General features: G+C 48.5%; 1 protein-coding gene across 1 annotated transcript in view; it reads left to right on the forward strand.

The window, feature by feature from the left end:
* The first annotated feature begins 1,441 nt into the window (after window positions 1-1,441).
* The window catches only part of LOC139280306 (phosphatase and actin regulator 4-like), a 53,631-nt gene continuing 43,183 nt past the window's right edge, over window positions 1,442-11,889 (forward strand). Inside the window, exons 1-2 of the mRNA XM_070899976.1 lie at window positions 1,442-1,685; window positions 3,865-3,927. Of these exons, the coding sequence (XP_070756077.1) occupies window positions 1,442-1,685; window positions 3,865-3,927 (307 nt within the window). The remainder of the gene's footprint in view (window positions 1,686-3,864; window positions 3,928-11,889) is intronic.

Consider the following 11,889-nt stretch of genomic DNA (forward strand, 5'->3'; position numbering starts at 1 on the left):
TCCTTGATAAAGTGCAACATCCCCACTGACACCTGGGAGTCCCTGGCCAAAGACCGCCCTAAGTGGAGAAAGTGCATCCGGGAGGGCGCTGAGCTCCTCGAGTCTTGTCGTCGAAACATAGAAAATAGGTGCAGGAGTCGGCCATTCGGCCCTTCGAGCCTGCACCACCATTCAATAAGATCATGGCTGATCATTCACCTCAGTACCCCTTTCCCGCTTTCTCTCCATACCCCTTGATCCCTTTAGCCGTAAGGGCCATGTCTAACTTCCTCTTGAATACATCCAATGAACTGGCAACAACTCTCTGCGGCAGGGAATTCCACAGGTTAACAACTCTCTCAGTGAAGAAGTTTCTCCTCATCTCAGTCCTAAATGGCCGACCCCTTATCCTAAGACTGTGTCCCCTGGTTCTCGACTTCCCCAACATCGAGAACATTCTTCCCGCATCTAACCTGTCCCGTCCCGTCAGAATCTTATACGTTTCTATGAGATCCCCTCTCATCCTTCTAAAATCCAGTGTATAAAGACCCAGTTGATCCAGTCTCTCCTCCATATGTCAGTCCAGCCATCCCTGGAATCAGTCTGGTGAACCTTTGCTGCACTCCCTCAATAGCAAGAACGTCCTTCCTCGGATTAGGAGACCAAAACTGAACACAATATCACCAATGCCCTGTACAATTGCAGTAAGACCTCCCTGCTCCTATACTCAAATCCCCTAGTTATGAAGGCCAACATGCCATTTGCTGCCTTCACCGCCTGCTGTACCTGCATGCCAACTTTCAATGACTGATGAACCATGACATCTAGGTCTCGTTGCATGCAGAAATCAAGCGCAGGCAGCGGAAAGAGTGTGCGGCAAACCAGTCCCACCCACCCTTTCCCTCAATTATCTGTCCCACCTGTGACAGAGACTGTGGCGCTCGTATTGGACTGTTCAGCCATCGAAGAACTCATATTAAGGGTGGAAGCAAGTCTTTCTCGATTCTGAGGGACTGTCAATGAAGATTTTATTTTTAAATAGTTTCCATAGTTTTTTGAGTTCATTTCAAAGTAGAGAACATAAAAGCTTGATTTTTGTTTCTAACACTCGGCCCATCCCTACCTCTCTGTAAATCCAACAAATTGCAGCCTGATATTTAGCTGTTAAATGGCGTCATGTACCAGGTGAGCAGAGATGTGCAGATTGCTAAGCTCATGTGTTAGAAATCATAGTCCTGGCAGGGTATTGGGGTGTGATCTGCTTCAATTACTTTTTAAATTGGCAGATTACTGGCAGAATCTCGATGATGTTGACCTAGTGAGGGAGATAAGAGACTGGGGGGGTGGGGGGGGTTTTGAAATTGGGGCTGGGAACCTCTGCAAGACAGGACTTCCTGCACCAGGCAAGGAGGTCGCGCCCCGGCAACTAAACATCATCACCCCCGAGAGAAAGTGGAGCGCAATGTCGCGCACTCCACGTCCTCTCGTGGACGGGACTGAGGTGCTAACCGTGGGAATTTTCCAGCGCTACATGGAGGGGTGCTGGCGGGAGCACAGGGCCCTCCCCTTCCGACTCTGCATCTGGGCGAAGGTTCTACCACGACCCCATCGGGGAGTGGGGTGCCGTGGCAGCAGCCTGGCACAGAAGCGGAGTGCCGGGCTGCAACATCACGGCACAGACCCCACGATTTCAAGAGGGCAAGACAGTAAGTCGGCCAGTTTTTAAAATGTCGGCGCCACACCTCCCCTTTAATTTTTGCCCCACGAGCGGACTGAAGCCCCGGTTCGCGGCCCGCGAGGCTGGCACAGACATCGCCCGCGGCAGCCTGCCGGGGCGCGACCAACTTTTCGCTCCCGGGTGAAGCCGGTCATGTTGCGCATGGTGATGACGCCGGCAGAGCGGCCCAGGCCGCTATCGGTTCGCGCCTCCGCTGACTCCTGTGGAATTTCGTGGGAGTCAATAGTGGCCCCGCATCCCGGGTGAGGAGTTGTTTGCACCCCATAGTGCTAACGGGCGATGCAAATTTCTCTCTCTTTGTGTTTAAAATGGAGACACCTGTATAAGCAAAGGAGTTGTATCATGAAAGTTGCTCCAAATCAAACTGGGGCAGGATGAGGAGCTGGGAACGGTTGGGGGTCGTATTTGAGGCTAATTTTTAAAAAATTTCCATTGAGATCCTTTATCGTCTCATCTTGGTGTCCTGGTACTGATCACTCTTGGAAAGATTTTGCATTCTTTGGAGAGGAGCTTAAAGATTAGGATTTTGGAACACTTTCAAAGTCGTATGTTTCTCGTACTTGTATGTCTTGGCTTTGTTTACGTGGGAGCACTTGGGTTTTAGGTGTGCTCTCGGTCAGACTCCTTTTTAAATGTAGGCCATCTGCAATTAATTTTAAAAATTGCACGACATACGAGGAGGCATTTCAACATTGTTCATTCCATTATTACTGTGCCGTCAAGAGGAGCGCTTGATTACCCCGGAACCTGTCCGCCACTGCCATATTCCTGACTTGCCAACGGAAGGATGCCTTGTGAGAAGAGTGTCTATATTCAACAAGGACTTGTGTGAATATAGCTCTCCTTACTCCAGGAGCATTCTGGAGCTCTTTACGGAGACGAGAAGAAAATGGTCAGCGCGGGGAGGTAGACTGGCTGAAATGGAGTTGGGGGCAGAATGAGAAGAGCAGTTGAAAAGTCTTCGGTAAGCTTTTGAAAGCAGGGATGGAGTTAGTAGCGTGGAGGGAATTTTGATCGGGAGCCCAGGGGGGTTGGCACATGGTGGCTGGAAGCAGGGGGAGGGAGTCCACATGGTGGAGTGAATTTGGCAGGGAGCTGGTGTGAGCCAGGCACGTGGTGGCTTAAAGTGTCTGCCAACTGTGCACCTAAGAGGACAAGGAGTAGAGCAATAGGGTGAGTGCAAGAACATCAGGTTGAAGGAAGTCTCTGGCGTAGGGCTGAGGTGAGGTCAGGGATGTTCTTACTGGTAATTGTAGGTGTCCACCTTGGCTCAGTTGGTAAAACTCTCCCTCTGAGTCAGAAGATTGTGGGTTCAAGTCCCATTCCAGAGACTTGAGCACGTAATCCAGGCTGACACTCCAGTGCAGTACTGAGGTAGCGTTGCACCATAGGAGATGCTGTCTTTCGGATGAAACGTTAAACCGAGGCCCTATCTGGCGCCTCTGGTTGGCGTAAAAGATCTCATTATTCGAAGAAGAGCAGGGGAGTTATCCCCTGTGCATTTAGACCTGAACCGACATCACTAAATCAGATTATCTGGTAATTTATCCGATTACTGTTAGTGTGACCTTGCTGTGTACAAATTGGCTGCAGCATTTCCTATCCCTCATCATTGGCGGTCTCTCGAATGAGAATGACTTGCTTCCACACCAAAAGGGATGAGTTCGCCGATATTCCAGTCCTGAACTCCAGGGGTGGAAGATGCCTGTGTGTGGATTTGTTTAACGTGTGGTGACTGTTGCACATCAGCGATCACATGGGCTTGACAGAGCTAGGCCTTTATCCAGTGGCAAGGGTTAACCAGGACGACTGGAGACCTGCTCTGCTGGTCATTACAACTTCCTACATTGCAACAGTGCACTTCAAAAGTCCTACATTGGCTGTAAAGAGCTTTGGGATGTTCTGAGGTTGTGAAATCCGCTATAGAAATGCAAGTCTTTTTAAGCAAGGTTCTTAAAATTGACTCATAGATTGGAGCCTGCTGCAGACCAGGACGGCGGACGTGTGTCCTTGAAGGGGGGTAACAACACAGGCAGCAACTTTCTGAAGGAGTTGTAGTTTGTGGAGGGTGGAAATGGCTAGGAGAGCATGAGAGAGGTGAAGTTGGGTCCTAAGCATACATATGAAAACTGATCCCATTTTTTCAGATCTTGTTACTGAGGAGATGCATTTGGATGACGAAGAGGAGGGGATTGAGCATGGACCCTGGGGTAACTGGCATCTAAGTTAATGGGAACATGAATTTTTAGCCTTGTATGTGGCCCCAGAGGCTCCATGGTACGTGCAATAAGGTTTAGAGATTAAAAAAAGAAAATCTCTGAATCTGCAAGAAGAAAATATACAGCAGGCCAGTCCACATCTGGAGAGAAGAGATGGGTTCATAGGCCCCAAGTTTCCACATGATTTGCCCCTGATTTTTAGGAGCAACTGGTGGAGAACGGACTATCTTAGAAATCGCAATTCTCCACGTTTTTTTTTCTGCAGTTCTAGTCAGTTAGAACAGTTTCACTTTGGAACAGAATTTTTTCTTCAAAAGGGGGCGTGTCCGGCCACTGACGCCTGATTTGAAAGTTTCCACAGTGAAAACGTACTCCAAACTAACTTAGAATGGAGCAAGTGAAGCTTTTTGTAGAACTGAAAAAACCTGTTCTACACATTAAAAAATCAGGCGCAGGTTACAAATTAGGCGTCCAGAACGAGGTGGGGGGGAGGTGGGAGGGGAGGGGGGGGGAAGGGAAGTCATTAAATTCTACAATAAATCCTTATTTATACTTCTACAAATATTATACAAATAAATCCAACCTGAATAAACATTTATAAACAAAGAAAAGATTAAATAAACCATCTTCCTACCTGTGTGAAAGTGCTTCAGGCAGGTTCAGTCAGCTCAGCGGTGTGGCGTTGTTCCCGTGAACGGGAGGGAGGGAGGGCCCGACCGACCGCAGCGGGGGGGGGGAGGCAGGGAGGAGGAGGCAGCCGTTCCCGACGGCAGGGGGTGGTGGGGGAAGATGGAGTGAGGGCCCGACCGACCACAGCGGGGGGGGGAAGCAGGGAGGAGGAGGCAGCCGTTCCCGACGGCGGGGGGGGTGGTGGGGGAAGATGGAGTGAGGGCCCGACCGACCACAGCGGGGGGGGAAGCAGGGAGGAGGAGGCAGCCGTTCCCGACGGCGGGGGGGGTGGTGGGGGAAGATGGAGTGAGGGCCCGACCGACCACAGCGGGGGGGGAGGCAGGGAGGAGGAGGCAGCTGTTCCCGACGGCGGGGGGGGGGGGGAGGGGGGGGTGGAGAGGAGGAGGCAGTGAGAAGGCTGCAGGAAGCCTCAAAGTTGAGGCAGCCATTCCCGACGCCAGGGGGGGGCGGGAGGCCGTCGGGAAACGGCTGCCTCAACTTTCTGAGGCTTCCTGCAGCCGCCTTACTGCTGCAAGAAACCTCAGTGTTGATCATGGAAGGGCAATGTGCTTTTATTCAAAAATGTTCAAAAATTAAACCGCTACAAAGAACTACAAAAATGGCCGAGTGCCAATGTTTCCTTCACACTGCGCGAACGCTCCAACGCGCACGCGCAGCGTTGCCGGCACGAAAAAACTATTTTAAATGGTACCCGCCCCCTCCCACTTACAAAATCGGCGCGAGTGGTAGGCTCCGCCCCCTGGGCGCCGCGCCAAGCTGCCATGGAGCTGCAGGACGCTCCAGAATCCCGCGTTTTTTTTCAGGCGCCCTTTTCGGCGCGAAAAACGGGCGCCCAGCTCGGAGGGGCGCCCGTTTTATAGCGTGTGGAAACTTGGGGCCATAGTTTCAGCTGGAGAGCCTTCATTCACACTGCTGTAGGAAGGAACTTCGTAGGACTGATCAAAAACAGAGGGGGAAGTGGTGAACAACCCCTGGCGGTGAGAAGTGCTAAATACCTTGAAAGAGGTGCTTAGCAAGTTTATAGTGTGCGAATGGAGTTTTAAAAAGTTGTCGTGAAAGAACTTAGCACCTCATCATACCGACTGCTCTCAAAGTATTTCACAGTGATTTTTTAAAAAAAATGACTGCTAAACACAACAATATCCCACAAACCACAGAGATAAATGACTGGTTAATTTGTTTCTGATGGTGTTTGGTTGTGGGAGGAATGTTTGCCAGGATACCAGGAGAACTCTTCGAATAGTGCTAAAATATCTGTTATGTCCAACTCAACAACCGGAACAGGCAGACGGAGGCTTGCTTTAATGTCTTATTTGAAGAACACAGTCAACAAAGCAGCATTACTTCTGTAAAGAAAGAAAGACTTGGATTTAAATAGCGCCTTTCACGACCACCGGACGTTTCGAAGCGCCTTACAGCCAATGAAGTACTTTAAAAGTGTAGTCACTGTTGCAATGTAGGAAACGCGGTAGCTGATTTGCACACAAGCAAGCTCCCACAATGTGGTGGTGATCAGATAATCTGTTTTTTTTGTTATGTTGATTGAGGAATAAATTATTACCCAGGACAATATTTATCGACACTGCACTATATCTGGAGTTAGGTCCATGAGCCATGATCTCATTGAATGGCGGAGCAGGCTTGAGGGCAATGCCTCCCCCCCCCCCTAATTTTTTTATTTTGTGCATTTATCGTAAGCAGGGCCCATTCAAAATTTTGCACATGAATCTCGCATTGCAAAGCCAGTGAACGGCCTGCGCGGGACCTCTAGACAGCTCCACGGCCATGCTGCTTAGTGGGAGCGTTGCTCGAGGTGCTAAATGGCCTACTCCTGTTCCTACATTCCTAATCGCTGGCATGTCAGCCTGGACTGTGTGCTCAAGAACTGGAGAGGGCCTTGACCCTCTGACGTGGAGGAGCGAATGCTACCACTGACCCAAGCTGGAAGAGTGGGAATAGAATTTGACTGCGCATGCACATTAGAAAGTCAGATGCTTCCAAGACAGTATGTGCAGTCATCATCATCATAGGCGGTCCCTCGGAATCGAGGAAGATCACTTGATAAGCTCTGCTGGGCAGGCTATATAGTTCGCATGCCAGGCGTGAGACTCCCAAAGCAAGCGCTCTACTTGGAACTCCTTCACGGCAAACGAGCCAAAGGTGGGCAGTGGAAACGCTACAAGATTCCGAGGGACTGCCTATGATGATGAGGCAGTCCCTCGGAATCGAGGAAGACTTGCTTCCACTCTTAAAATGAGTCCTTAGGTGACTGAACAGTCCAATACAAGAACCACAGACTCTATATCACAGGTGGGGACAGATAGTCGTTGAGGGAAGGGGTGGGTGGGACTGGTTTGCCGCAAATTCTTTTCACTGCCTTGTTTTCTACACGCTCTCGGCGATGAGACTTGAGTTACTCAGCGCCCTCCCGGATGCACTTCCTCCACTTAGGGCGGCCTTTGGCCAGGGATTCCCAGGTGTCAGTGGGGGTGTTGCACTTTATCAGGGAGGCTTTGAGGGTGTCCTTGTAACGTTTTCTCTGCCCACCTTTCGCTCGTTTGCCGTGAAGGAGTTCCGAGTAGAGCGCTTGCTTTGGGAGTCTCATGTCTGGCATGCGGATAATGTGGCCTGCCCAGCGGAGTTGATCAAGTGTGGTCAGTGCTTCAATGCTGGGGATATTGGCCTGGTCGAGGGCGCTAATGTTGGTGTGTCTGTTCTCCCAGGGGATTTGTAGGATCTTGCGTCGACATCGTTGGTGGTATTTCTCCAGCGACTTGAGGTGCCTACTGTACATGGTCCATGTTTCTGAGCCATACAGGAGGGCAGGTATTACTACAGCCCTGTAGACCATGAGCTTGGTGGCAGTTTTGAGGGCCTGGTCTTCAAACACTCTTTTCCTCAGACAGCCAAAGGCTGTACTGGTGCACTGGAGGTGGTGTTGAATCTCGTCGTCAACGTCTGCTCTTGTTGACATGGGGACATCGAAGGTTGAAAAGGTTCCCACTGGTTCTGTAGTTTATTTCCACTCCAGCGGGGAGCTTGTTGACTGAGGTGGAGCATGACAGTGAGGAAGATTGAGAAGAGGGTTGGGGCGATGACGCAGCCCTGTTTGACCCCGGTCTGGATGTGGATTGGGTCAGTAATGGATCCGTTGGTAAGGATCACGGCCTGCATGTCGTCGTGGAACACAAGAGTTCTCTTGGTGTCTTATTGAACATCTAACCCTGAACCAACACCACTCGTCGTAGGCAGTCCCTTGTATCGAGGATGACTTGCTTCCACGCCAAAAAAGGATGAGTTCACAGGTGTTTCAATGAAGGACCCGAACTACATCTTCAAGGGTGGAAGATGCCTGTGCGTAGATTTTTTTAACGTGTGGTGGCCGTTGCACACCAGCCACCACACGGGCTTGGCAGAGCTCGGACTTGGTCCAGTGACGAAGGTTACCAAGAGCTAACCCTCCTCAGTCATGGGAACAGGAGGAGGCCATTCAGCCCTTCGAGCCTGTTCCACCATTCAATTAGGTTATGGCTGATCTGTATCCTAACTCCATTTACCTGCCTTGGTTCCTTAACTCTTAATACTAACACCACCAAAAACAGATTGTGTTCATTCATCTCTTGTTTGTGGGACATTACTGTGCACAGATGTATTGCTACATCTATCTACATCATAACAGTGACTACACTTGGAGAGTAATTCTTTTGCTATGTAGCATTTGGGAATATCCTGAGAAACTTTATAAATGCAAATTCTTTCGTTCTTGCTCCCTCTATCTCTCAAAAGCTCAAGACTTGAATTTAGTTCTTTGGCATTGGTGATTGACCAAGTGATCGGGCGCTCCTGATTGGTTGATTGACTGAATGGCTTTCTTTCTGCAGTTCCTTTGAGTTGGGATGTGGAAGTTTGTTGCACCTTCATGAAAAGATGACTGAGTGCTGAATGGGATGGCTGTGTTCCACTGTTCCTGCAGGTATATAATGGGAGTTGCCATATTGTATTTTGTGTTGATCTATTTGAGAGATGAGACACTTCTTCACAATTAGTATGGTTTCTCACTTAATTACCAATCACGTCATGTATTGCCAAAACAGCCACCCAGGTAAGCGGGTTGTGTAGAGGACTCAGAGAGGCTGCAAGGAGATTTGGATAGGTTAAGCGAATGGGCTAAGGTTTGGCAGATGGAATACAATGTCGGAAAGTGTGAGGTCATCCACCTTGGGGAAAAAAAACAGTAAAAGGGAATATTATTTGAATGGGGAGAAATTACAACATGCTGTGGTGCAGAGGGACCTGGGGGTCCTTGTGCATGAATCCCAAAAGGTTAGTTTGCAGGTGCAGCAGGTAATCAGGAAGGCAAATGGGATGTTGGCCTTCATTGCGAAAGGGATGAAGTACAAAAGCAGGGAGGTCCTGCTGCAACTGTATAAGGTATTGGTAAGGCCGCACCTGGAGTACTGCGTGCAGTTTTGGTCACCTTACTTAAGGAAGGATATACTAGCTTTGGAGGGGGTACAGAGACGATTCACTAGGCTGATTCTGGAGATGAGGGGGTTACCTTATGATGATAGATTGAGTAGACTGGGTCTTTACTCCTTGGAGTTCAGAAGGATGAGGGGTGATCTTATAGAAACATTTAAAATCATGAAAGGGATAGACAAGATAGAAGCAGAGAGGTTGTTTCCATTGGTGGGGGAGACTAGAACTAGGGGGCACAGCCTCAAAATACGGGGGAGCCAATTTAAAACCGAGTTGAGAAAGAATTTCTTCTCCCAGAGGGTTGTGAATCTGTGGAATTCTCTGCCCAAGGAAGCAGTTGAGGCTGGCTCATTGAATGTTTTCAAGTCAAAGATAGATAGATTTTTAAGCAATAAGGGAATTAAGGGTTACGGGGAGAGGGCGGGTAAGTGGAGCTGAGTCCACGACCAGATCAGCCATGATCTTATTGAATGGCGGAGCAGGCTCGAGGGGCTAGATGGCCTACTCCTGTTCCTAATTCTTATGTTCTTATGTAATCTAATCCTATTCAGCTGCATTAGTTCAATTATGCTGCAAGGAATGGAGCCGGTAGTTCTGTTTAGGGCCGGTCGATTTCCCCACAACGTTGGTGAGATGTTATGGTACTTGGTCGCACTCTTGCCTCAGAATCAGAAGGCCATTGCAACAGGTCCCATTCCAGGACATGGGCAATAAATCTAAGTTGGCACTTCTGAGGGGGTTCAGCACTGGCAGAGGCAATGAGATGTCGAGCAGAGCCCCCCCCCCCCCCCAGGTGTGTCTCTACCTGATCTCATGGCACTATTCAAAGAAGAGTTGAGAGTTCACCCAGTGTCTTGGCCAACATTTATCTCCCCCCCCCAACGATGCCAAAAACGGATTAACTGGTCATTTATTGCGTGGCTGTTTGTGTGACCTCGTTGTGTGCAAATTGGCTGCCGTGTGTGACTATACTTAAAGTATTTTGTTGACTGTGAAGTGCTTTGGGACCGCCTGAGGATGTGAAAGGAGCTGTCCAAATGTTTGTTCGTTTGAGGATAATTGGAAAAAGAAAGACTTGCATTTATATAGTGCCTTTCATGACTATCATACATCTCAAAGCGCTTTACGGTCAATGAAGTACTTTTGGAGTGTAGTCACTGTTGTAATGTGGGGAAATGTGGCAGCCAAATTTATGCACAGCAAACTCCCACAAACAGCAATGTGATAATGACCTGATAATCTCTCTTTGTTATGTTGATTGAGGGATAAATATTGACCAGGACACGGGGGAATAACTCCCCTGCTCTTCTTCGAAATAGTGCCATGGGAGCTTTTACATCCACCTGAGAGGGCAGATGGGCCTCAGTTTAAAGTATCATCCGAAAAACGAATTGGAGGGAAAATTACTCCCGAGACACAACCTCTGAGCTTCTGGCACAGCATTCAATGAGGCCTGGGAATTGGGTGACCCCACTAGAAGACGGAGTGTGTGTGTGTGTGTGTGTTTTTTAAAGCCATGCACGTATACAAAACTGGCCTTTTTTGCTCTTCCATACGTAAGAGCAGTCTTTCACTCAAACGCACAACTTGAGTGAAAGGAGTGGGGTGGGGGGGTGGGGGGGTGGTGGTAAACCTAGCACGAGGCAAACTGTCTGTTTTTCATTTGTCAAAATTACTGGACAATCAGCTCCCCACCTCCTCCCCCCCCCTCCCCCCCCCCCCCTGCCCCCAACCAAAAGAATTTGATGGATGGTGATGAGCGATTTGGCTTGTCACCTATCACAGGTGTTTAATCGCCTAGGGTATAAAGGAGGGACTTGTGCCTGCAGGAAAGTGACCAAAACCCAGTTCAACTGAAGAAAGTTCGGAATTGGGATGAAGACCCAGTCTGAGGCTCAGGTGATCTTCTTCGTTGTTTCTTCAGTTTCTCGCGGCAAATGAAGCTTGCATCAGTTGCTTGAGAGCGCTGTAGGTTGAGAAGCAACTATCCAGGGTCTGCACTGAAAACGTTCATCAGAGCAAGTCAATTCACAGGCAGAACAGGACCGTAAATGTCTCCACTAACAGCCCTGGAGGAATGGCTAATACAAGTCATGCTCTGTCTGCATGATGCATTTTAAATGGCAGACCTGAGTTATGCAATATCAGGAAATGCTTGCCTGGAATTACTTTTTTTTTATATATATATTTAAACTTTTTGGATCATGCTGTGGAAAACTAGGAAGAGGGGTTATTTTTTTTTTTAAACTTTAAAAAAATGTGCTTAACTTGAATCTTTTCTGAATTTGTGGAAAAAGTAGCCCACACCCTGAGAGTCTGATTCATCCATTCATTTGAATAATCGGTAAAAGATCCCCCCCTCTCCTCCCCCCCCCCCCCCCCCCCCCCCCCACCACCGTGCTTCAGTTGGCCCAGGACAAAGTACATAATCAAGTATAGAGTAATGAACCTTTTAATTTGATGGAGAAATGTCTTCATAATCCCTGCAGAAAGTATTCTATGCCCTTTGCAGTTCAGTGCGTTGAACATATTTTCAAAGATTGGTACCCCATATATAAATTGAAAATATTTGAACACAGTCCTTTTGTTTCGTGTGTAAAAGTGTAGAAGTTTTCTTGATCAAAGCAATTGTGAATAATATGTGCATATTGAATATCAAATTAATAATCCACACCATATCAAAAATTCATCCAGTAATAAATGCTGATTGGCTGAGATGAAATATGGTGGGAGGAGGCTCGTATGGAGCATAAACACCGGCACGGATCAGTTGGGCCGAAAGGA

The sequence above is a fragment of the Pristiophorus japonicus genome, chromosome 14, assembly GCF_044704955.1.
Source record: "Pristiophorus japonicus isolate sPriJap1 chromosome 14, sPriJap1.hap1, whole genome shotgun sequence".
In the NCBI taxonomy this organism is placed as follows: domain Eukaryota; kingdom Metazoa; phylum Chordata; class Chondrichthyes; family Pristiophoridae; genus Pristiophorus; species Pristiophorus japonicus.